This window comes from Tinamus guttatus, unplaced genomic scaffold (genome assembly GCF_059628265.1).
Source record: "Tinamus guttatus ecotype Peru unplaced genomic scaffold, ASM5962826v1 Tinamus_guttatus_pri_ptg000203l, whole genome shotgun sequence".
NCBI classification, from domain to species: domain Eukaryota; kingdom Metazoa; phylum Chordata; class Aves; order Tinamiformes; family Tinamidae; genus Tinamus; species Tinamus guttatus.
In genome coordinates, this window is record NW_028288737.1 from 1,912,139 (window position 1) to 1,939,108 (window position 26,970).

The following is a 26,970-nucleotide window of genomic DNA, read 5'->3' on the forward strand; positions in this document are numbered from 1 at the left end:
ACTGTTTAGGCACAAGGTGGCAGAAGACATAAGCACAAATACCAACCATGCTTCTTTAATTAGTTAGTTGACAAGAGTGTGCTACATACCAACATGGTATTTTATCCAGAATGTCCAAGCTTATTCTGTGAACTAAGGGGTAAAAAATCATTTTTTGGGGGGCTGTTAACAATTCTTAGTGTCTTTTTCTCCTTCAAAACAGAAGAAGCTGCTTAAACCAGTGGTATAACACACTGGTCAGTAACCACTGTTTATGCTAGAATGGTGGCAAAAGTGGCACAACGGGTTTCAGCACTGGGGAATGAAAAGGAGAGGAGGTATAATCTGAAAAAGAAGAAAACAGATCCGTTCATACTTGCATTCCCATTGCAATCCATCATTTTGCAACACCTGCCGAGGCGGCGTGCCGAGCAGCCCCACGGGGGCAGCGGTGGGAGCAAACGACAAGTGTCCGCTGCTCCTCCGCCTGCGCCCAGGGGAACTGTGACGCTGAAAATCAAACCACAAGGACATTAAAGCAGGAGTTGTTCCATACAGCAGATTTTACCTTTTGTCCATCCTTTGATTTTTGCCATTCTAATAACAGGTGCAGTTCCACTGTCATTCATAAATACAAAATTTTATTTGCACTTCATTAGTTTAGAAAGACCACAATGTTTTTTCAATACCACAACATTCAGGACACGCCAAGTTATTCAAATATGTAACTACTGATTTACCACAACTAAACTAAACAGTGCATTTTAATAAAAGATATACCAAAGATATAATTCACAAATTCATTATCAGACAAAAAACCTAAACACAGTATATGCTCAATGGGAATAATTTCCACCCTTAGGAAAGAAATCATTTTACCTTAAGTTTCCCCCTCCCCCCCAATCCTAGAGATGTCCAGACAAATACACATATATATTCCTTAACACAGGAAAATGTATTATCTTTTTTTTTTTAAGAAGAATTTGTCTAGGACAGCAGCATTGCTTTTTCAACCTTCTTTTAGAGTTAAATACATCTCTGTTTTTATTGAATCTTAATGATTCTTGCAATCAAGTTTATGCTTAAGCGGAAAATTATATATGCAATTTCAGAGTGTAACCTCAGACCTGCACCACATGTGATGTCTTAGTACACAAAAATAAGATTCAGCGTTAAACAAAATAAATAAGAGACTGCCAGAAATTAAACTTAGCTTTTCAATAAATCCAGTCAGCAGAGGATGCTACAGCCAAAAGTTTTTTCACTACGTGAAAAGGAAACATAATGCTGGTTATGGAAGCTTTGTACATAAAGTCCTCTGTTTTTTTTAAAAAAATCATCTTTAAAATAGTTAGCAAAGCACCATATACTTATCTTCATACCAGAAGAGCTTCTGCCTGCCTGTTTATAATAACAAGAACTATTACAACATTTATGTCAAGAATAGGTATAGATTAATTTTCCTCCTCCTCGACTGGAAGTGTGGTAATTCCCCACAGACTGTACAATATTTATAACACTGGGGCAATAAATGAAATACAATTGTGAGGGAGAGGGGTAATAATTAAATGTTATAGCTGAATCCTACACAGGATTACATATTTGCATATTTACAAGTTAGTGTGTAGCTCTGACTCAAATAACAAAGTGCAACAAGAAACTGCCAAATGATTGTAGTGCAGAGTAGTAAGGATACTTTCTTTTCCCTCCCACTCCTATTTTTCACTCTGTATGGAGTAACAAGTCAACAGCAACGGACATGTGGCCTCGGAGGAGGCAGTTCTGGTGGGATTTCTGGCTCTGGCTGCAGGGACAGGATACTGTTGGACAATTCAGTTCTTATAAGATCCAGTGGCATCTTAAAGAGAAAAAGAATAATCTATGAGCAATCATCTGCACAGAGCTCAGCACAAAGGAGACAGCTTCAGGGATCAGCCAGCCAACATAATCATAGATCTTTCAGTTCTTACTGGTAAAATACATGAGAATAATACATTAATAATTTCTTTGAGGGCAAAAAAAATTTACAAAACAGTGCTGAAATAAAGCCCTTTCCTAAGCATACAAATTACAATTAAAAAATGGAATAGAAGGAAAAAGTTTCACTGAGAAGTTTCCATAGCAATTCATTGTGTACATGTCTTACTACTGATATGCATGAGCGACAAGTATGAGGAGAATATTTCAAATATTTTGATAATTATTTGAAACAAGGAACTCCCAAGATCTAATCCTAGTTCATATCTGAAAATAAGTGGTTGTGGGTAAATGGTTATTCTTAGTCTATGACCCCTTGAACTATAAATAGTCAGTAATCTTTATCTATCTTTTAAATAGTATTTTGCATTTCTCAAATAGTTATTAATTTACTAGACAATTTATTAGTACACTTTTACTTTTTTTCAAGGTGAATCTCAACCTTGTAATTGGTATCTTGGCAGTTTTAAAAAGGTACTGTTAGTCCTAACACTACTTTTATTAGTTTAGTGCCAGGATAACATAAATGACACTCTCCCTAAAGAGTATTGCAAAGAGCACTTTGGTTTGCAGTGTCTAACGTGCAATGTAATTGTCTTTAGCAGTTTAAGAGTGCGTAAACAGAGGACAGCTAGAAACATGCAACCAGTTGGTTCATTCATCACTTGAAGTGACTGTAATATTGAAAAATAGTTTCCAATAATAAACCACCCAATGAAAATTATCAACACAACAGGGCTCCAGTTCAAAATCACAAAATGATACTTTTCAAATATAGTAACATAATGTCTCATCTAGACGTGGAACATATACTGATCAGTTAAAACATGAATCCAAGATCAAAATCAGCACCTGACAACTCAAAATGGAAACAAGAACTTCAGTTCTGGTGTGGTGCTCCTACAGCTTGCACAAAGACTGCTGCTCTGCTTGCTTGGATAAACAAAGTCAGGCAAGCTGCTGACAGTTTGCTTCTCCCCATGGATCTTAACTATGATTCCAGTTTGACTCAATACAAAGCAGATTGTTTTCCCTTAAATAATTTGGGGCATACTCAGGAAATTATGGCTGCAGATGAAAGTAAGTGTATAGTCAGTTGCTGATGTAAAACAAAGTCGTAGCAAATAGGAGCAGATGTATGACAAATTCAACACAGTGAACTGGAGCATAAAGCAAACAGTCCTGCCCACCACATATTAACTAAACATTTAGCTGTACAGTGTGCAGCCTGGCTCTATGTCCTCCCAAGAGGTACCTGAAACCATTCAGCATTTAAGCACTGTCCCTTTTACATGGTCACACAAACTATCATCTGAATGTTTTACCTTTTTCAAAATGTCATCAACAAGTTTTAGAAATATTTCATCCACGTTAAAATTATCCTTGGCACTGGCTTCACAGAACCGCATCCCAGTTATTTGCTGTGCAAACTGATGGAAGAGAAAATAAAGTAACTACATAAAGAAGCAAATACATACCCCTCATGTAAACAGCGGATATACACCCCTTACAATACCTTTTAAAAACCTTTTCAAATCTATGGGTTAATGTTAACTTAATTAACAATATTGAATCCCCGAGGTACAGCAAATACTGCCAGGCATTAAATTTTCTCTTAAAAAAGTTGATCAGAAATGTTTTTCTGTCTGGGCTGTATTTTTACAGACTTAAGTCTGGTAGTCTTATGTCTTCCATTGACATGAATTGGTGCAGACTGCCTAAGATCTTTTCATAAAATTTGATTTCAATTAACCACGTCCTTAAGATGCAGAAAATGAGACTAAAGCTACTCTTTGCATTTGTTCTGTAATAGCAAATGCCCAACTATTCAAAGCATCACAGGTTGCTGAAGGGAAACTTCCATGTATGCCCATAACAGCAATGTCTGTTGAAGATAGTGCAAGAGACTCTTTTCAGTGTTCCTACCACTTCTGGAATTGCAAGAAAGGAGGCACAAAGATGAGCCAAGTACTCAAGCAGGTCTCTTGCCCACCCTAAAATGCATGCCCTCCACTTGTGATCCAAGACTTCACTAAATCCTTTTTCAGAGCCACTTTGCAAGAAAAGGGGTAGTAAGACAATACAGTGAATGAAGAAATTCCAGGAATATGACAACCTAACAGCTTCGCCAATTTTGAGCTATTTTTTTTCTCCTCTCCAGGCAGCATATCAGAAGTAGTATCTGCTAGAGCTTCTCATAGCAGCTTGCCCAACACTACTCCCTGAACTCCATGTTCACGGATGGGGCACTTTTTGATTTGTTGAGAGCACCTGAAAACAGGAGAACCTCAGATGAGCACAGGAACTTACCACTGAAGCACCTCTTATACTGAGGCAGACCAGGACTGATGCAGTTGTTGCAAAGTCTACATTGAATCACATTCATGTCTCATACCACAGTGCACAATAATCTTTAGGAACACCACATGGTCCTCTATTACTCTGATTTGTATATAGTTTCAAAGATCCATCTTAGAGCTAAAATCCTGCAGTTGTAAACTAGATGTCAGACAGCTCTACAACTCCTGCTCTTTGTTATTTAACACTGATTTTTGGGATTTTTTCTTCTATTCCAGCTGAGGAAACAGCAACCAAATTCCTCACACAGTGTTTAAGCCTCATTCTCTCTAAAAGGCACAGGCAAGCTAGTGCAAGGAAAAACTTCAATCTCTGATATCTGGTCAGCCTTCATGAAGAGTTTCTGGCTGAGACCAAGTAGAATAGAACAGCACAATATAACACGTTTTGCTTCCCTAATACTACTGTGTACGGGTAGCCGATTATTCCACTTGGTTTTCTTCATTCATTAGAGCAAAGAAGTACAGCTCCCATAAGAAAGCAAATACTTGCACGTTCTATACAAGACAGTAACTATCACATGGATTTTGACAGAACACCACACTCCTCAATATGCCCCTTGGGTGTAACGGCCTGGGCAAAAGTAGCCACAGACACAAACTGTTGGCAGCAAAGCCACAACAATTTTGTTCCTACCGGTAGCTAGATTCTAGGAAGCTTCTATTTACTTAGCCAATATTAGAAATTCTCCACCTGAAAAGCAGTCATGTTTACAACTTGCACGAACTTGAATCTGGGTTTGTTTCAAATAAGATTAGCTCACCTGAATACAATCTCCTCCTCTCACCACCACCCAATAAGGAGAACAATTTGTTTACATCTGTTCTTACCTTTTCTCCCTGTTGTCGAGTAATCTCTCGATCAACTTCACAGTCCAGTTTATTTCCAACTAATAGAAGCTCTGCATCTTCTGAAGCATACTGCAATTAAAATTTTGAATTAACTAAGCCTAAAATGTTAGATTTTGAAATGCTAATAACATATGAAAAATGGGCAATTCTGCCAGCAAAAAAGGAATCATATCTACACAGTTCATATAACAAAATTTTTCCAAACACTGCTTCAAGAATTCTCAACATCAAAATTCCCTTTTAAAAACATTAGTTAAGAACTAATTGCTACAGTTTATCTAAGAGTAGATATAATGCGTTAACTTCACAGGCATTATTTTTTCTTTCCCTCCTGTTCACAGGAAAGAGCTTCACTGATACTTTATGACAACTTTAGTTTTGGGCAGTAAACTGGCACTTTGTATCAAAGCACATGAATGTTAAATCCCTGCTGAAAGAATCCAGCGTAATTTAGTAATCAGTACTTTAGTAGCTGTATAACAATGCTATTTAAAGCCTTACAGAATCCCTCGAGAAGACTTAAATAATTTGAAAACAAATAAAAACCAACCCCCCTTCCCAGGATGTAAGGGCCTACCTTATCGATCATTTTCATCCATTTTGGTAAATCATCAAATGTCTCCTTCTTGGTGATATCATACACCAATATGATTCCCTTGGCACTTCTGTAATAAGCTGAGGTAATGCTGTTGAATCTCTCCTGACCTGCTGTGTCCCTAAGAAGCAGCAGCAAACATTGGCACAAGTATTTCACCAATTCACACGTTACCCTTGTTTATATTTTAACAAAGACAAACCCAGACGCATTAGACATTCTATATGGGACATTCCCTTCTGTGCGTGTGAATTGCTGGCAAAACTAAACGGAGCAGCAGTTTCAATTATAAACTTTCATGACAGCTACTTATCCCATACTAACTTCACTAAAAAAAGGTCACCAGACAGTTCTACACGTGTCTGAAAATGAAGCTGCCCAATGAGACTGTACCAGGAGATGAAGCTGCTTATTTTTCTTTGTTTGTTGCCAATAAAGTAGCCTGGAAAATGAGAGCAAAAACGGAAACATGCTGATCAGCCTAAGACAGCTGGACATTCAACTGTAATGAGGGCAATGCATTGATTGCTATCACTGGAGCTCTCCAAGCCTCTCTGGATCAACCACAGCCAGTGAACGGTGCTTCTAAAACGAATTCAGTGACTCCCAGCAGAAGTTTATAAAAACAGCAAGCACCCACCATGTGGCTGGTAGTAGGTAACAGGCTATCAGACTCGCATCTACTAACCCAACATGTTAAATGGCATTTCCATTCTCACTTTCAGCAGGCTACAGATTCACTAAGGATGATTTCACACGGGAGACTACTTTTCACCACTGATACTAATCTGCTCGTACTAGCTGCAGTTTATTTCCCAAAATAGTTGGGACAGAAGGGTTATTTTTCACTGATCCATGGGTACTCCTGAACTGCTTTTAATCTTATCGCTATGCCTGCTCATGGAAGTTATAGGCAGGTATGCTAAAAAAAAGTAGGTGGATATCCTTGTTCTTAAAATGTGACTAGTATCATAACTGGAAAGTAAGTTACAATCAAGTGGTAGTTTTGTCAGTTCAGCCCCCAGATTTAATGGATAATTTTGAAATTTTACTGAGAGAGTAAGTCACAAGCTAGACCAAAACTCATTCCTCAGGGGAGACAGTAAGTACATGTGCATAGGGACGCTCAGAATAGAAGTTCAAAAGGAACTCTATTCAGCAGTCACATTTTAGACAAAAGGAGGATGAATTTGGGGATGAGATGGAGAGCTAAAACATTTTAGCAAAATAAAAAGAAGAAAAAAGAAAAGGTCACGTGTACAAAATGACACACTGATCATCCCGAAGAATTCATTCTTTTAAAGAGTATATGCACAAAAGTAGTAGAATAAACTACCACAAACCTATCTACACAGAATCTTTAGGGATCTATTTGATTTAACGTGCCTTTCTCCTGAAACTGTGATAAGCCTACTAGTATACTAGACAGCATCAAATCTACATGGGGATTTTGTAAAATAAAGCACTGACCACTAGAAAAAGATTTGAAACACCCACTTCACACTCCATAGATAAATACTGGCTAATACTTCACTGCAGGCCAGTGGTATTGTAATACGTGACATGGAGTAGGGAGGCAGAAAAGAATGAATTCCTATCACTTCTATTTTTATTTTCATTTTTCAAATGGCATTCTCTGTAAAACTTGGAAAAAAAAATCACATTCACACAAATCTTTGGGACCCACAGAAGGTGAAAACAAGGATCTGTTTCAATAATGTTAAGCTCTAGCAATATTTAAGATTAGTTTTGAGAAATCACCTTCTTGTCACTAGAGAAACATTTTTATTAAAACAAGTTTGGCAGCTGAAATTACATATATAAACATTATTCAAGACAACTAACACTATTTTCTCTTCTGTTACACTTCTCTGCTATGGTCAGATTTATTTTTTGCCAGATTCTTTGAAAGCACATCTCATGAGAAATTTGCAGATTCTAGTATGAACCGTTGATTTTCCACATATGGATAACATTGCTTCAGGGCTCCCAAGCAGACTTCTCTGCAATCTGTCGCTAAGCCAGTACCGAGGGCACTAGGGAGGGGATCCCTTTACGGTCCTGTCACTGCACAGACATGGCTAGATGGTGGGAGGAAGGGCATACCTGATGTGGAAGAATGCACTAGATCTAGTTTTAGCCAGACTACTGGGAAAGGTTGCCTTTCTTTTTGCTGGTCAGTGTTCTCTCTCTTCTCTGTCCTTTGGTCCTTACCAAACCACAGCGGGGAAAAAAAAGAAATAGCGAGCAGCTACTTCAGAGCACCTGACTGTGCTCCTGGGTGAGCACTAAGTTCTGGTCCCCTCAAAAGCACCTACTTCTGCTACCAAATCACTCAGCACATCCACACGCAAAAGGCCAATAAGCACCCTTGGGTACAGCCATCCGCTCTGCGGCCAGGGAGCCAGGGCTCTGGATAGGCTCACAAGCCAACGAGGAGCCAGCCACACCTCACGACTTGCTGCCTGCCTAGTTCTCTCCCGCATCGCGTTTTCCGAGCTCGCAGCTGCATCCCCAGCTCTGATACAGCAGCCTCTCCCCACCCCGCAACACCCAAATAAGCTGATTTTGCATCTCTGACAATAGCTATAAGAAATAATTATGAATCACAGCGGTGCAGTAAGTTTAGAAAGCTACTCCAGGCTATCTAAACAAGTCGCAAGTCTCTGAAGAGATATCAAGCTGACCTTGTACTTGGAGACTCCCAGATATCTCATTTTCTGCCTGGTGCTATCTTCTCTTTTATAATGTGCAGTAATTTCTTCTAATAATGAGAATTAAAAGTGACATCCCCTTGTGTGGAACTAGAAGAATATCTTCATTTAAATGGCATTTTTGTGATATGGTTTATTCTGTGTTTGTTTTTCTATATTTAATTTACTGCACTCCACCAGTGGTGATTTTTAGTAAAGATAGTTGTCAAAGAACCAACAGAAAGCTGGAAGCCGAGAGGAACATAATCTAACTGGACTAACACTATGCAGCTTCATGAATAATGCCAAGTACTCAAATACCAGTTCATTTTATTCCAACTCTAGAAGTGCAAACAATAAGTTACTGCAACTTGATCCATAATACCACTTCAAGGTATAACAGGAGACTTTTTGGAATACTAAAAGCAGTTTTCCTTTATTGATTCTCCAAGAACTTATTTTAAATGGAAAAACACGAACTTAACACCAAACAGTAATCACACACAATGTATTGAACTCCTTGTACATTTATCATTGGGAAAAAAGAAAAAAAAAAAAATCATGAAACAGAAAGCCTCCCAAGCCCTTACTTGCCTTTGTTTTTCTGTTTTAGTAGCAGAAACCAGACATTATTCTAAAAATACAAACATTACTCCCAGATAAAAGCAAATTACAAAAATCCACAAAACCCATTTTCAAATATTAAGGATTGACTTGACTCTATTTCAGAGTGCATAAAATACAAATACAATTTGTCTTATTTTAAATTAACACTGCATTAGTTTTGTTTTATGTAAGTGTTCTTGTGTCTATTTAAGAGAGTTGCTTGAAGCAAATACAAATAGACCCAAAACTATCTTTGGCTCCAAAGTTAAATTAAATTTTATCTGTGATGGTGGCCATAATAAGGGAAATATTAAATATAAATACAAATCAACACAGATGTAATAATTTTATGTGCTCTGTGCTTATACACAACAAATCAACAATTTGTAGTTATGGAGAAAATTTTAAAAATGTTTTAAATCATTCTAATTGGGCTTTTTCTTCCTGTAAGCATATATAGTGAAATTTATATTAAAAATGTTTGAATCAATACACTGAAAATATTGAATCATTTATGAAATAAGTACTGAACAGAAGCAACTACGAGACCTTTTCTCAGATTAGTCCTCATTTTAGAAATGAAAAAAACATTTTAGGGAAAAAAATCAGTAATTTACATGTGCTCAATGTGCTCAGATTCACTTTCACACTTCAGCTGTCTGATGGTTCTACTCTACTTTCTCCCAAGCTACACACACACACACACACTACCTCTCACAAAAAAAACCCAAAAAACAAACAAACAAAAAAACACCACACACACTTGTTTCATCCAAGAACTGCATCACAGTGAAGCACATTTACTTTAGCTACTGGTTTGGGCAGCCCAAAGGTCACTACCACTGCTCTGCGTGGAACAGTAGACATTTCTCTGCCCTCAGCGCTGCTCTATTGTTTCATGTGCTGAGGAGCACAAGTCCCTGACTGGAAGCCTGAGAAATACAGGGATATAGACTATAAGGTGGCAGGGACCAGACAGGAACCCATAAGCTAGGGCCAGGAGCAGATGCCTCTGTGCTCTGTAGCACACTCTTTCCCACAATAACAGGGATCCAGAAGCCAAGTCCAACTTGGGTTCTCCTCTACTAATACGCGGATCTGTGAAACTTGCTTTTCAAGCATACTTGGTGCTTTGAAACCTAACTTCAGTCATTTAAAAGCCAGAGAAATAAACAAACTCTAGAAGGGATCTATTCACTGAACAATAGGGGATTCTGTAGTACAGTTAGTGCTATCAGGGAAAAACCGTCAGGAAATGTCCAGCAATCTGAATTCTGGTTCCTTGTTGGTATGAAAGCAGAATGAATTAGGATCAGCCAGGCATTAATTCTGCATTTTTAAATTACCAAACATTAGACTTTCAAAATGGCTTTTATTTTTCAGTCTACACTTGAAGCTACAGTAAGAGTTCACAGAAATCAACATACACAACATGCTTCAGGAAGCTTTAAATCAGCAAAAGGACTGGTTATCTATTCTGCTTTTCATAAAATGTACATGTATCGCCAAGACAGTTTTAAGGATCAACTACAAGAGCAGCATCCTAACAGTAAATGCCCAGGAGAAAGTGATGTTTGGGGGCAGGAAGTTTTATTCATGGATTTTAACATATTTTAAAATATTTTGTCCTTCTATTGTGCTTTGTCCATTATTTCATCAAGTTCTTGCAGGGAAAAATGGCCACATTTTGGCAACGTGTTAACTCCTATTTTAAAAAGTTTCCTATATTCTACTAGCATATTCTCAATATGTGGAAAATAATGGTTTAAGCATGTCTTTATCAACAAACATCATTCTTATAATATATTTATTCAATATTTGTTAAGTTGTATGATAACCTTAGCATATTTCACAGTAAGAATTCATATTAAGTGTACAGGAACATCTCCAGAGTAAAATCTTTTGTTACCTCTGTCAGCTTCAGTAGACCCTGGCTAACATTTGCCAGCTCAACTGCCAGCCTTGTGGTCACAGGTTTCCAGACAGGGACACATGATGGATGAAAACATGCCAGTGACATTCAAGTGTTAGGTGACTGATGACACCAAAGATGAAGCAGCAGTTAACTCAGAGGGAAGCAAGACAGACACATGGTGCGACAAACAGAGTTCATGGTGACCTGCCAAGAGGAGTTAGTAAGCCAAATTCACTGCATCCGTATAATTAAGAAGGAGAAACCACCAGAATATCCCAAAAGTGTAACAAAGTGTATTTAGAGCTTCCCCCTCCCTTTATGGATTGTTAGCAGCTTTAACAGTCTAACTACGATGCTCATTATGCTCTGTTAATAAACTGAAGCTAAGCTACTACATAGTAGAGTATAAGATTAGAATAGTGTATATTAATACAGCTGGTTTATTCTCTCATAATAACACGTTTCATACTACTCTGCAACACAAAGCTCAATAACTTCTAAAGAACACATTTTATCAATCATTGCCTTGGAGAACCATTATCAGGAAGCAGGTAATGAGCTCCAGAAAAGAAAAGCTTGTTCAGACTTCGAGCCTTCCTCAGTAGGACATCAGTACTACTGTTAAGGAACACATCTGTATGAGATCATTTTACTTCTCAGTGCTGTTTTGTGGATATAATTCACTTTAAAGTGAATGACATTCAAGATTAAGTTATTTAATATAGTGTGAAAGAAACAGCACTGCTCTACCAAATCTCAAACAAGCAGTTCAGAAAATATTTCATGTTTACTTTATAAATGCTGTTATAATAAGGTCAGTTTTAAATGATCAAGAAAATAAAACCCAAAATATAGTTTCACTAGTGTCTTCTATTTAACCTGGTCACCCTTTTTTGATTCTAGAACTTGTATGCTATTTCATTTCTCTAGAGGAAAAAGGCCTTGAGATCTGTGATGTTTGAATACTTGAGTAATTACACTCATGTCCCTTTTAGAAATATATATCCTTCTCCTCCTCCTTTACCCCCACAAAAATCTAGCAGACTTGGGAATGGAGGAGAGGAGCAAAAGGATAAGAGCTAAACCAGCTTATAACAGTTAATAGTATTAGACAAGCATATTAATTCATGCTAGAACATAAAAATTAAAACATACTGCTGGTTGCACATTTGTTTTACTTACCAGATTTGTAATCTAATTTTCTTTCCTCTTAGCTCTACTGTTTTGATTTTAAAATCAACACCTATAAATAAAATACAGCAAACAGAAAAGGAGGAATAAGAAGCAAAAGTAACGAGGGTGTAATTACTTCTGTTTTTGGACAGGTATTTTATAGCAATTGCAACAATCTGAAGAAGCAGGAGGGTTCACACCACTATGAGCCACCTCAGGAACACCATGGGGATCTGACAAGCATCACATAGTCTGTGAGCTGCCCTACTTGGCAGCCTCACAACATAAACCCTCCTCTTTGTGCAACATTCTCATCAACATAATATTAAAACAGTGTGGGGCATGGCCCTTTTTTCCCCCCTTATTCACACATTCTCAAATGTCAAGGACAAGTTTGATCTACTCTCAACTGACACAGATGCCCTGGGGCACAAAGTGAAACCAACTTCTCCACATCAGCTTAGCTGAAGCAGGACAACACTCAGCCCAGGCTACTGTTTAACACTCACAAAGCACTTCAGTAGAAGGAAATGAGGAACTGTGGCTGAGCTTACAGGGTTTGTCAGCACTGGCTTGCTTAGCTCTTTTTTAAAAGTTTAGAGTACTTGCTTTTTTTTTTTTTTTTTTTTTTGTTATATTTGTATGGTACTTTTTGCCATCATCTTAAAATTTTAGCCACATTTTGAATGAATGCTAAATATTATAAATAAAGCCATAAATACAGCAAGATTTTTAATCCATTAAAAAACAATGCTGGCAACCAACACACAAGACATAGTATGGTCAAACAATACCTAAACACAAAAGGATACTACTTCAAGTACAAGCATTTTTATGGTTTTAAGTGTTCTAGATATCACCGCATTTGTAGATTGTTAACCTGTTCATTTTACTATATGAAGGAAGATTTTTGTTCCACTTCTTCCTTCTGAACACCATTCCTTCTAAAAGCTCTAATCAAAAGGGTGGAAATAAAAAGACAAGAGCACAGTTCAGACTAGTACACTTAAACTCACACTGCAGTGCAGAAGCATACTGTGTAGGAAACACTTTTGCTACTTCACATACAAGTGCATACCAAGAAAAAGGATGAGAGTGAAGATAGAAAGAAAAGTTTTTTTTAATTATTTTTTCTTATGAAAATTACATGTATTTTTTCCCAATAACTAAAAACTAAGCATCTCGGTTGACCCAATTTATTTGTTTACATTAGAATCAAGAGTGGACTATAACTTCAACAGAAAGGATTGAGTTTGCACCTTATGTAAGCTTCTGAAAACTGGAAAACTTAACTGTATTTTGCACCCTGAAGAGCACTTGCTCATTGTCGCCTTGACATTTATTTCAAAGTACTTTTAAAGATAATCACATCAGTAAAGTTGCTGGTGTAAGACCAGTTAATCAGGTTTGCTTTGGAGCAAAAAGGTGGACTAAGTTAAAAAAAAAAAAAAAAAAAAAAAAAAAAACACACATTTTAATAATGGACATACAAAGGATAACTTCAATTCTATTCCTAGCTTGCAAAGTAATCTGTCCCTGTTCAACTAGGCCAAATAGGTGGTAGAATAGCCCAGTGTTATTCCCTTGTACAAAAATCCCTTCAAACAGCTTGGAGTTGCACACTACGTAGTGATAAAAGTATTATTACATTTATCAGTATTAAAAGATCATAAGGAAGGATAAATGTAAGTGCTTAGCACACCTGCTCAATTCAGTAATTCTTAGAAAGCTGTTCAGCACACATAATGGTCACACATTGCCTGCCAAAACATTGTTCCTATTTGTTCATCAGTAGGATCCTTTGGCAGTACAAGAACTAAGTAATAAACTTATTTGTACCGTGCAGTCCACAATTTGGTAGGAAGTTTCAAATATTCAAATACAAATTAAAGAAAATCTTAGAAACTTAGAAATTTAAGTGAGCAGTAAAAAAAAAAAAAAAAAAAAGAAAAAAAAAATCACAACTACTGTTAATTCTAACTTGAAAAAATATATTTCTACATTCTTGAAAAACTAGCCTCTGTGTGAGCACAAACGCGGGAAAAAAAATGAAATTGGCTGGTTATGCTCTATTATCCAAATTGTGGGAAATAATAATAAAAAAGCACCAATTAAAAACAACAAAAATGTTTTTTCCCCATTAAATGCCCTTTCTCTAGATGCTTCCACTTGAACTATTGAATGCAACTGTTTTAAAGGTCACAACTTTGTCTACAATAAGTAAGCAACTTTCATCTCTAAGGAGATGATCAGTGTTAACAGAGCAACACAAGAAATTGCTTTTAAACCCCTCCTTTCTCAAGAAAGTCCTAATACAATTACCCCCAGATCTCAACCCCAATTCCCAATCCTTGTCACTATATACAACCTACGAGACAATCTGACATTTAAGAACTCAAAAAAAAAAAAAATCTACTTTTCACCTCTTTCAAATACGTGAATAGAAAAACTAATCTATGACACTTATATAGGTGGTACACTTGTCTTATGCTAACAAATAAACTTGTAGAGAAGTTTGATCTGAGCAACAAATCAGCAGAAGTAATACAATTCTGTCATGTAAAGAAAAAGTCCTGTTGTCACAAGAAAAAATGTAAAATCAGCTCTAATTAAAATTATGTTACAAATTATCATGGAAATTTCATATAAATTTTGTCAAATCCATTATAAAAGTTGTATTTTTAAAGATTTATACACAGCTATCTTACACAAACACAGGAATATTATTGTTAATGGAAAATAAACTAGTGAGAAAAAAATATCTAATAAAATAAACTTTAAACTCCAGAATTCACGGAACTAATAGGCAAAACCTATGTACTTAACTGAAGCAAAGAAGAAGCTTCTGTATCAAAATAAATAAATAAATAAGAATTATTTCAAAATAAATACTATGCCCATGGCGTTATTATATAGAAATCTCTGCCCCTGAAATAATATCTTAGATTCACACTACAAAGTACTTCTCTACTTTTAGGCTTTGAATGAACAAGGCAAAACAGCAACTGTTTTGGAGAAGAACATTCTTCTACAGGACTGTTTGAATCATTTAGCAGTTTTAAATCAGATGCCTTGCCAAAACTAAGCTAGAGGTTGTCCAACTGATTTTTATAATTAGTAATGCTCTGCAAGCATCAACACAATACCAAAAGCCTCATGTCTGCCAATACTGAAAAGAAAAAATTGGCAACTTTCCCTTTGCACATGAAGAAACACATAAGTTCCTACGCTTGTAAAGCTTTATTACCATTACATTTTACCATAGGACAGCCAAAGATAATTGTTTTAAGTTTGTACAGAAATTAGTAATTTGATAAAAATAGTAATGAAACACAACCATTTGTTTTCAGTTTTAATTTTAAAAATAACCTCCTCATGTTAAAAAATACTAAAACAAGCAATTCAGCATAAGGTCAAGGAAAACATCTAAATGAAATTTTTTTCTATGTATACAATTGCTTCAGTATTAAAACCAAGAGGAAAAATGGATAATATTCTCCAGAAGTTCATCAGAAAATGAATAGTTTCCACCATTACAGAAAACACACACTTTTGGTCTCATATCACACAGAGGCAGACAACTAGGTTTTTCCAACCACAGATACTGAGCATAAAGAGCAGCCTTATAAATTCTTTATGGCTGTAGGTGTAGAATGCACTATTTGGACCAGTTGCTGAAACCTCCTGTTCTTCATCAAAATAATTACACATGATTCTTTTAAGACTCTCTATTTAACAGAGTAGAGTGAAAAGTATTAAATATGCCTGCTGTTAGAAAATGATGGGGAGATTCTTGGTGTTTTTTTGCTTGTTCTGCTTTGTAATAGTCCAGCGTTGATGCCGGCAGTAGTGAATTAGTTATTTCAAATTCCTAGTTCAACAAACTCTTAATTGATAGGTGCTCTCTGCAAAAAGCACCTTTCTTGGGGGTGTTAGACATAATTCTAGGCCTGTTAAAGACAGGCTGTTGGAATTCCTTCAAGTTTCACACTGTTTGCAATGACACTTGTAGTACTTGGACAGTTGCTTCTTATGGCAGATCCTAAGAAAATAGAGCCCAAGTTTATATAGTTTGTGCATTAGTTCCATGTGCGTTCAAGCCTGCTGGAGGTGATGGGCTTAACTAAGAAGCCCTCCAGAGTACACTGACAGACAGGAATTACTGCCCTGGCATTATACCCTACTAGCACAGCTACACGATACTCTCCCCATGGTGTGCACTCAGCTATGGCAAACAGCCCCTAGAAGGATGCCAACAATAGCTAATGAAAACAAGCCACTTAATTATGCAAATACAACTCAGGATATGGATTTATATGAGCTCAATAAAAGAGAGGAATCAATAATTACTGTCAACAATTGCATTATATCTGAACAAGGCTTTTAAATATAAAGGATTTCAAAAGGTTCTTTTGCTGCTGCAACACTGGCAAACCACTTTATAGTGATCTGAGCTTCACCAACAGAGCTCTCCTATACCAGCACTATTGAAATCAGCTACTTGGATGCCCAGAACTGACCTCATTTTAAAAGCCTATGGCTAATTTATTCCCAACAAGAACAAACACACATTTGCCACAGAAGCCATTACATGCACATGTCCACGATTATTCTGAAATGTGTCCTCTGCCACAGTGCAGTGATGCGATGACCAAAAGGCTGGTCATCCTCCTCCTACCTAATGAGGAGACAACCTCGCCCCACACTTCAGTTGGATGGGAATCACTGGCAATCAGTGATTTTTCTTTAAAAAAAGTGAGTTTTCTTTAAAATAACAACACTTGCACAGCAAAAGAAACAAAGACAGGAAGAATCCCAACAGTCTTTTCCTGCATTCAAGCTGTGCATTTTGGAGGCAAGGTTATGACATCTACTTTGCTCTGGCAAGGCCTCTGTCAGTAATCCAAATGCATAATCTATAAATACAGTGGGTTTTCAAGAACTAATGGAAAAAAAACCAATGTGCACAAAAATATGGATCTCAGTCTCTGGTTTGGAATTTAAGCGTTTAAAATTATGCTGATTCAGTTTGCCTTTTCACTTAAAACACCAAATGAGCTTGTAACACTCACCCTGCCAAGAGGGATGTATGTTTAAAAGAGCAGTTGGGTAGAACGACATTTACTTGGCTTTTTGATGGCTTCTAGAAAAGTTTTAGTTCAATATTTTGAAAATTTTACATTAAGAGCATGGTTCTTGTTAATCTTAAATAAAGGGTAAGGTAGAGTTTTCTTAAAAGTACAGTAACCATATATGTAAGCTTTCTGCACACATTTCAAAAATAAATCTCCCTAGAAGAAAGAACAGACACTCAAAATAGACACACACTAATGATGTTCTAGATAAGGGCACTTCAGTGAGAACACTGTATCTTGTCTGAGCCAAATTCGGGACTGTTCCAGACTACCCCCTGACATGTCTAGCTCAAAAAGTTAACTTCAATCTGTTCTAGCCTGTGTGGGAAGTAATCTAATAAAGCACACAGTGAAACACACACAACTGGGGCTAGCTTCTATATAACTAAAGAAATTTTCTTAGAAATAAAAAAAGGTAGTGAAGAGATTTCTCTTCTCATAGATTCTGTATTTAGGCTTTAATTAAAAGTCTGACCTAATTATTTATTTTGTTAAAGCAGCAGAAAAAGGAAGCGGAAACTGTTTTGCTGGAGCATACAAAGAAAGCTTCAGGAGGCCAAGATTTCCTGATCACAATGTTATAGCAGAGCAACACACACAAACCAAACCAAAATCAATTCCTATAGACTACATGTTCAGATGTCTATTAGTTGCTCATATCAAAGCAATTCAATCAGCAAAAAATAATCAGAACACTTTTAGAGAAAAACACTTAGTTTAAAAATTCAAAGGCTGAATACTAAGTAACCATTAGAACTGGCATATAAAGTCTATGACAGTTTGTTTAATTTGGACATCTGACAGCATTACGCAGACAAACTTCCTTGCTTCCCCTACAATCAATGATTGAGATCATGTGCTTCTCGAGGCAAGAATCATCTCTTACTAGGTTGTACAGTCCTGGTCTGCAACTAAATCTTAATAACAGCACAAACAGTCATAACTATAGCATCCAGAAACTACTGAAGTCAATGAAAAGATGCTCAATGATTTTGATACTGATTTTACTACCTTGTGCGGGTGAGGGAATGATGACTAAATAGACAAGACCAAAACTACAAAAGGAACAGAGGTGGGAGGGGGGTGTAAGCTTACAAAAAATATTTAAAGAAAAATATAAAACATCATTATTTTATTTGAAGCAGTATGGCATGCAGCTAACTTTAAAAACTACTAAGGGGGAAGCATATTTGGAAGCACTAAGTATTACTCAGACATGAGCCAGTTTGGGGATTATTTTAGAGACAGGTAATGCAAGTTGTCTATAAAACTTTTGAGTGTAATTTTAGAATGATTAACATGCAGAAACTTGAGACTGCTTGCCTAAAATAAAAGTCTACATGTATCTGAACTGGCAACTGTGCCACAGACAAGTATGAAACAGACACACCAACAATAATAAGAAAGGTGATGTACGTATATTGGCTACATTTTGAAGGTGTAATTATAACTCATTTTTAGAAAACTGGCTCTGATTATACAGTTTATAAACATTTCAGATGCAGTTTGGAAGACATCATTTTTTTCCCTTTTAACTGACAATACTGGACAAATTATAAATTCACAGAATTTAAGTTTTAGAAACTCTTTACAGTGTCAAATTCAAAGCACAATCCAAAATGTTAATAAACAGAATGAGGCTAAAGGGTAAATGGATGAAAAAGATTCTCTGGGGCCTTCTTGAAGAAAATATTTTTGAAACTCCTGATTACAGAATAGAAATTAGTAAACTGACATTTTACAACTACCCACACTGAGGAGAATGAACTTAATGAACTATACTGGGCAGATTTTAAAGAAGGTATTTCAAATTAGCTATTTCTAATTTAGAATCTATTTCAACAGCAGTACTGAATTTGGCATTCTATTTTGGATACCAAGTTTCCCATGCCTTAGGGTATCAGAAGAAATAAAGCGTAAAAATGCTGTTATATGTTCTTAAACAGTAGCAAAATCAAACAATACAGAGAATTACTACTCCTAGTTATTAAGGACAGCCTAGAGAAGACACTTTACAAAGATTTCTTTTTGTTGTGGTAAAAGGCACTCTGTCTTGCATTTTGTGGTTTATTTAAAAACCACAAATATTCTGCAGAGAATTAATGCACTATTTTTATCAAATGAATGTTTATTTTCATAATTTCCAGACAGAAATATCACAGTCCATAACTGAGAATCATATGCCCTCTACATTTTTTTTTTGTGCTGCTTCTGACACTCTCAGCTGTTCGCAGCCTGGACTGAGTTTGACAGCTGCATTCCACTCCTTGCAAACAAAACTGCTCCATATTTGATGCCAGTCAAGTGAGCTCTACATTTTGTCACTTTTACTTGCATATTCTTGTCTATGTAATCACCATGGACTACAAGCTGTTCAGACAGTTCTGCAACACTGATATAACCCAGCACCTGAATATCTTTATCAGGTCATGATAACTAGTTTACAAATGAAGGAAATGATGTGAATTTCAAATTTATTCATCTGAGCAATCTCTAGGTAATTAAAGGAACAGCATACTCCAAAACCTCATTCCTGATCCTTGATGATTTGTTTCATTTTCTAATAGGTTTTCCTATTTTAAAATGTAGGGTTTGTTGCTTTCTATGGACTGAAATAAGGAATGTCTTAAAGGGTAGTTCTGAAAAAATGTGTTATTTTTTTAAAGTGAACAGCCTATATCAAAAGCTATTAACAAGGTTCATTATTTTCATTATGATTACAAAATTATTTATTTCTATAATGATATAAAAAAATTATAGGAATGATCCATAATATTCATCTTGTTAGCCCACACATTTTAGGATAAGCAGAATTAAGAAAGGGTTTGAATTGTAACAAATAATAGTAAATAATATCTATCTATATATAGTTATATAGCCTAAAACACAATCTGCCTTACACAGTAGCTTAAAAATAATTGATTAAAAAATACTTGGAAGGAAGATGCTACTGAATTCTGTGAACCAAATGAGTTTCCAGCTTGCGTACCATTTCACAGTAACATCAAACTAAGGCAGAATGAGGTCAATGACCACTTTCTGTGAAGTCAAAAGCAATCTTCCACCACAGTGCTTTGTATGCTCTCCATCTGGATCCCACAGACTACAATTAGCCCAAAACAGATCACAATATTCCCATCCTGGTTGACAACAAAACTTGTCGTTTACAAACTTAGCTGAATAGCTCTGCCCTTGCAAACCAGGGCTGAAGGAAGCCTTAGCGTTCCCTACAAGTGGTAGTGTTGTTCCCTGTGAAGAGCTCCTAGAGCAGCCAGCACCACACCTGCCTGCAGGGAGCACCTGAACTGCCCTTGCATTCCAAGGGGGCAAGTCCCGCCTCCACAGGTGCTTCCTTACCCGGCAGAAGGAGTTATAAGAATAAGTCTTAGAACCGAGCCGGCACGGAAGAGTAAAGCAGAAGAGCTCAACTTGATTTGAAGGAGCAGGGGAGTCATGGGGCTTGGAAATGAGTCAGTGCAAGCCTCAGATTCAGGAGAGAAGGGGCCTAGGCTCTAAGACTAAAACCATGACAGAAATGGAGCACCTGTGCCAAAATTGAATGAATAGGGAGGGGAAAAAAAAAAAAAAAAAGGTCTGGGAGGAGCTAAGATTTGCTGGGTAGGATAGACAACTGTGGCACTGAATAGTGACTGGACAGAAGTTGGGAAAGAAATTGGCTTTCTGACAAGCAAAAGAACTCAGGCAGAAGAGGGACCCATTCCAGATTTTTCTTTATAATTAAACTACAAAATTATTGAATCTCCATAATGATTTTGTTATCTCTCTTCTAGGAAAACTTCTTTTTGAGAAAAAAAGTGAGGGGGAGGAGCAAAAGGCAAGCTCTCTTCTTTCCACCATCCGTCATTGAACTTTCACACACACATGGCAGAGTATCTATCTTTTAGAAAGATCATTTTTAATGCCTTATTTGACATACCTGTTTCTAACTGTTAAGAATCCTAGAAATCACTAAGCAGAAATCCTATACCAATAAGTGCATGGAGGTCTGATAACAAATCAACAATGGAGATCAATTTCTCTCTCTTTTCTTTTTCCCCCTATTTTGTGGACAATGATGCCCAATATCATCCCTGCATAAACAATCTCCTGTTAAAGAACAGATGTTACTAACAGGTTACTTGGATTTAACACTGGCAGAACGATTTTAGATCACTGCAGATAAAAAAAAAAAAATCCTTCCCCGAAACAAGTTATAACCTAACAGTAAGAACAAACATTCAAGCATGCAAAACAGTAAGCAGCAACATCTATTTCTCAGTTGACACCAGTGCTCCAAATCAGTAAATATTTGAGCATATTGAGTATTCTCAGCACTATGTAAATAGCAGATTAAGTAGACACAATATTCTATGCAACTAACTTATGGCCCAAAATAAATACTTCAAAAGCATTTTAGATCAGCAGCACATCATGTGCTGCTATGAATATTGTCTTGAAATCTGCTGAGCTATTTTTGAACACTTTCAAAAAACTAGCGTACTTTGCGAGGAGACTGGAGACATGTTGATTTGTTTTTGTTACAGAATTTTCTTTTCCAATCTGGTAATGTAGTCTAATTAATGTTAAAATACCTTCTTTGTTAATTGAATCCATGCCTCTTGTTTTCAATTTTCCAGTAACCTAGCATCGCTTATCCTAAACACCTGGGGCTAGGAAACAGCCAATACCTTATAATGAGTCTTGGATTTGCAAAGTTTGTTAGTCACATTTGCAATTCTTCTGCTACCAGAGAAAACTTCTGAGTAGCCTGTGCATTTTCATATATAAGATGAAGATGCTAAATGGTGTTCTTTTTGGCCTACACTTCTAAAACTATTAGCTTAAAAATTGAAAAATAAGTTTGAGCTACTTATATCAGGTTGAGGGAATAAACACATTCTAGCATTCCATTTAAAATACAGCTTTATGAATAAGGTAGATAGAGCCAATAGTAACATCCTTCCAGTTATGCAGTCTTTTCAAATATTTCAAAGTATATTCAGCTATACAGAATTTCCTCTGAACCTGGATCACTCATTAGCTTTTCAACTGTGTTTCAAAAAACAAACTCTATTTACAGCTCTCAAAAACCCAGTAAATGATTTGAGGGGAAAAGCTCCGTGATTGGAATTGAGGATCAAAGTTTGACCTCAGTTCATTTTGGGGTATGGGTTATTTTCAGTCTACATAAAAACATCCAAACTAAACGTTATTCTTTCTTATCCCATCATGCAAAAACAGAAGGGTACAAGCTTTCAATCGTGTCTACGCAAAGCATGTTCATTTGGCAGTCAAAAGACCTGAGGGTATCTCAGCAGCTCACAACTTCGAGGACCTTGAAAGAATGCCACTACTGTCAAGTCACTCTACATGCATCTTGGCACAAACTGATTTCCCTGTGCTGATTCCATGCTGGCACACTTCATACTCAAACATTAGTCAATCTTCTGTCTAGCAGCACACCACCATTTATTTCCTGTTCCCCACCCCCCCCTTTTTTTTTTTTGTTCTGAATTAAGGAAGCTTTTTTGCTTCAATCACTGTCTCACTTCTCTAGCAAATCAGTTCAGTACACAAGGCACTAGAGTGGAAGTCTTCATGAGTGTTATCTCCTCACTTCTCAAGTTCTGCATCAGGATAGAGCTACAGAGAACAGCCCAACCTTAAGGATACATTCAATGCAGGTCAACTCAAAAAAAAAAAAAACGCGTGGAAGTTTAATACAACACATGTCGTCCTAGGGTATTTATGAAGAATGCATCCCACTATTATTTCTACTTCCTCAACTGTATCGAATGTTTAATTAAATCTGAAGTTGTCACCATTTCTTCCTTCTAACATACCACTCAGAGATGAGGCCTCTAACACGTTATCACTACCTTTTTAACTTCTTAGAAGCTAAGTTACAGACTTCAAAATAAAACTCTACAGTCACTAACAGCTGCTGGGAGGAAAAAACATAGTGCTACCAAATTAGCATTTTTAGAGGATGTAGGAAAGGATGAAAGAGCTTGCAACATACATATTAAAACTAAAATAAAGGCAACTGTATATTACACTGTCATGGAAAGATACCTTTGGCTTGTACTAGCTCAGTTTCTAAAATGTGATATAATCACTTTACATTTTCTTACATTCCAAGGTACAATTAAGCTAAGCCCATGTATTTTACAGTGACACAGATTTAACAACCACCTCGTCGCAATACCCAAGAGTTCAGCTTCAAGAATAGGCCTGTAATAACAATGCAGCATAACTAGCTTGTTTTCCTCCCTTTACACATTCATAGGCTCAAAGACAGCAGGCATTAAATAACCTCAAAGACTTGTACAGATGACTAAACCGCAAATAACCAGCCACTATGCCAAGCCAGGAGGTGGCTCTGCAGTTTGTTGTATGCTGAGGAGCAAAACATCCGTGTGCTCAATATGCTCCAAAATGCAAGACAAGAACTTCCCTGGATTTAGTATCACACAGGCTTTTCTCAAGGAAGACACAATACCTGGAGCTATCCAGGCTATGGTCTGGAATTTGAGCAACCACTATGTTTTGTACGCACTGGGCAAGTTTTTAACTCCTGAAATACTAGCAACCACATTGCATACAACTTCAAAGGCCTCAGGACGTGCAATGACGTGTCTCAACAACCATCCCTTTTTTTTTTTTTTTGGCAATGATATTTGCCTGCTCTTAAGGAGAGTGAAACAGGATACTGAGCACCTCTGAAAATATGCAAAGATAACTCGGACCTCCATAACCTCTTAATCAAGAGCCAGAAAGCTTGACACTATGGACTTACTTAGCATAAAATGCATGAACCTCCCAGCGTGCCTTTCCACTGCAAAGAACAACTCTTCTAGCCAAAACAACCCACCCAGGATAACGCAGCCAAACGCGACACACAGACAAGTGTGAGGCCAAGAAGAAAACACACACAACAGCTATAGAGGGAAGGGGGAACTAAAGCATCACTTGCCCCACGCGAGTGAAGGTGCCAAGGGTCAGCATAGGGAAACCAGAGGGGCTCAACCCAAGGAAAACAACCCGGGAGAAGGCCCCAAAAGGAAGGCCCCCAAGGCAGCACCTACAGGCTCACGAGCAACGCGGCAGGCTGGGGCAGGACAGCCAGGCCCGGGGCCTCGCGGCAGGGTTGACCCTCTCCCTCGGGGTCCCGGGGGATCCGGGGGTGGCACGGCGGCTCCCTTACCCACGGTTGACTTGCAGGCCTCGCAGAAGGTGTCGTCGGTGAAGCGCTCCATGAGGCTGGTCTTGCCCACGCCCCGCGAGCCGATGATGATCACCTGCAGCTTGAAGTCGGCGGGCCGCGGCGGCTGCTTCCTGCGGCGGGCCTGGCCCCCGGAGAGCGCCGGCGACCCGCCCGCCGAGCCCGCGCCGAGGTCCAGCCCGCCGCCCGCCCTGCGCTGCTGCAGCCCCGTGCCGGGCTCCATCAGCGACGCATGCGGCGGCCGCCGCTGACCGCCTCACAGGCCGAAGGCCACGGGAAGGAGAGGGGCAAGGGGAACTCCCGCCCCGCCGCACCTCCCCGCGCCGCACGACAACAACCAGCGCCCCGCGCCGCCGGCCGGGCCGCGAGCGGCGCCGCCCAGCCCCGAGCCCGGCCCGCTCCGCGCAGCGCCCTCTGCAGCGCCGGAGCCGCGGCCCAGCGCCGCAGTGCCAGGGGCGGGGAGACGGGCGGCCTCAACGGCGGCGCCCACCCCAACGGCCGTGCCCGCCCCAACGGCCGCCCCCAACGGCCGCGCCCGCCCCCAACGGCCGTGCCCGCCCCCAACGGCCGCGCCCGCCCCCAACGGCCGCCCCCAACGGCCGCACCACCCCCAACGGCCGTGCCCGCCCCCAACGGCCGCGCCCGCCCCCAACGGCCGCGCCCGCCCCCAACGGCCGCGCCCGCCCCCAACGGCCGCGCTCGCCCCCAACGGCCGCGTCCACGGCCGCGTCCGACCGCAATGGCAGCACCCGCCCCCAACGGTCACGCATCCCGAATTGGGGCATATTTGGGACAATTAGGTCCCATTTTCTGGACTCTCCATCTACAAAACAAAAACAAAAACAATAGAAAAGTACAGATGGAGACACGGAAGTGGGCGTTACAGGAATGCTTTACTCAAAAGCTAGTTTTCTTGAAGCAGTTTGACAGTAAGGCTACACTGTCGAACACAAAGTAGTAAGAGAACTAGATTAACATTAGTTTCTTAAGTTTAACCATTTTTATCAGAATAATTTGCATTTTTGCAAGCAAGTAGAAAGGTTTAGACCTTTTAAAAATTTAACAAATGATTCCAAGCATATATCTTACCCAACCCTCATCGCAGTGGTTACCTGTAGTGCTGCAAGCAGGTATGTGCAGAGGCAATCTATCACTGTGAGTTAACCTGGCAAATGAAGTACCGTAACAAGAAAACCTTTTTGTTCGTTGTTTTTTCTCTAGGCCCTCCTACTAGAATTAAAATATTATCCAAAATCAGGCGCTTGCAAAGACCCAGCTGTAACTCACATAGATGCTCAGGGTTGCTCAGCTTTTCATAAATTGCCCAGAGCACCAGGTACTGTGTAGCCTCTTTCCCTTCATTCATTAACAAGCCCCCATCCCACCTGCTATGTTACGTACTAGCAACTTGTCAAAGGTAACTAACTCGAACAAATCTGGGTTGACGACTCTATTTCTGTATCTGCACAAGATGTTCAGCAACATCAATATTCATTTTCAGTCCTGCGTGAAATGAACTGAACTGTGAATGTCATGTTTCGCTTGTGTAGCCTTGAGTGGTTTGTATATTTTGGAGAGTTCTGTTCTGCAAGAAAGCTTATGTTTCCAAATAACATAAGCTTATGTTATAATGTAATCAACAGCCACAGTGAATCCATCTATACTAAGTGAATATCTTTGTGCCTATATCTTTGTACACATCTGTCATGTGTATCACACTTTTGATTCTTCTCTGGCTATCTGGAGGGGCAATCTCAGCAACCCCACAGTTTTTCCACCTTAGCTGGTTTGCAGCATCAAAACTTGAGCACCTGCTTTCAACTTTCTCAAGCTGATGGGCGTATTCAGCTACTGAGTATGGAGATAGATCTCTCTTGTCAAGATCAAACTCCACACCTCAGGCAAAACAAAAAGCATCTGGACAGTCAGTTCTGCAGAAATAAGTTTGTCCTTCCTTCAACTATTTTACTACAGAACTGACAAGTCCCTTCATGGAAACTTTGTGGGTTTTTTCGGTAGCTGGGCTTTGTTTTTCTTTTAAAAACAGTATAATCAGTAATTGCTAGTAGGAAACTATTTTATATATACTTTCAAAACAGTTTTGTATCAAACATCATTCATTGCTTGGAGTGTGACATTATTCCTTTTCCAAGGAATCAAGCCACAGTATTAGCTTGCTGGTGTTAGTTGGCATCTCTGGGTGACCTGGTGGGCATTTAAATCCCTCTGGTTATGAGAGGTGGGAGGGAGTTGAAACCTTCATCTGGACCCCTTCCTCTCCCGCACACACCAAAAAAGTGCTTATTAGAAAAAAAGGTCATTATCAAAAACATGGTAAGAGATAACATTAAGAGACTGTGAGGTGGGATCTGCGGGATGTATGAATTAATCAGAATTAGGATTAAATAGAGATTTAACTTCCTCTGTTCATCTCAGACACATCTCTTTAACTTTTTAAGCTTT

General features: G+C 38.5%; 1 protein-coding gene across 1 annotated transcript; it reads right to left on the reverse strand.

The window, feature by feature from the left end:
* Positions 1 to 600: 600 nt before the first annotated feature.
* On the reverse strand, positions 601 to 24,911 carry RAB12 (RAB12, member RAS oncogene family). Its single transcript, XM_010211757.2, has 6 exons — positions 24,490 to 24,911; positions 12,157 to 12,217; positions 5,743 to 5,881; positions 5,145 to 5,234; positions 3,282 to 3,386; positions 601 to 1,837 (listed from the first exon to the last, which is right to left on the reverse strand). Exons 1-6 carry the CDS (start codon positions 24,728 to 24,730, stop codon positions 1,724 to 1,726), a joined length of 750 nt encoding a protein of 249 aa, XP_010210059.2. The 5' UTR covers positions 24,731 to 24,911; the 3' UTR covers positions 601 to 1,723.
* Positions 24,912 to 26,970: the final 2,059 nt, after the last annotated feature.

Coding starts and splice junctions, on each gene's coding strand:
- RAB12 (XM_010211757.2), bottom strand. CDS start 24,730: ATGGAGCCCGGCACGGGGCTGCAGCAGCGCAGGGCGGGCGGCGGGCTG. Junction 5,882..12,156: donor AAAATTAGATTACAAATCTG/GTAAGTAAAACA, acceptor GCTGCTTCTTAG/GGACACAGCAGGTCAGGAGA. Junction 3,387..5,144: donor CTCGACAACAGGGAGAAAAG/GTAAGAACAGAT, acceptor CTCTTCCATCAG/TTTGCACAGCAAATAACTGG.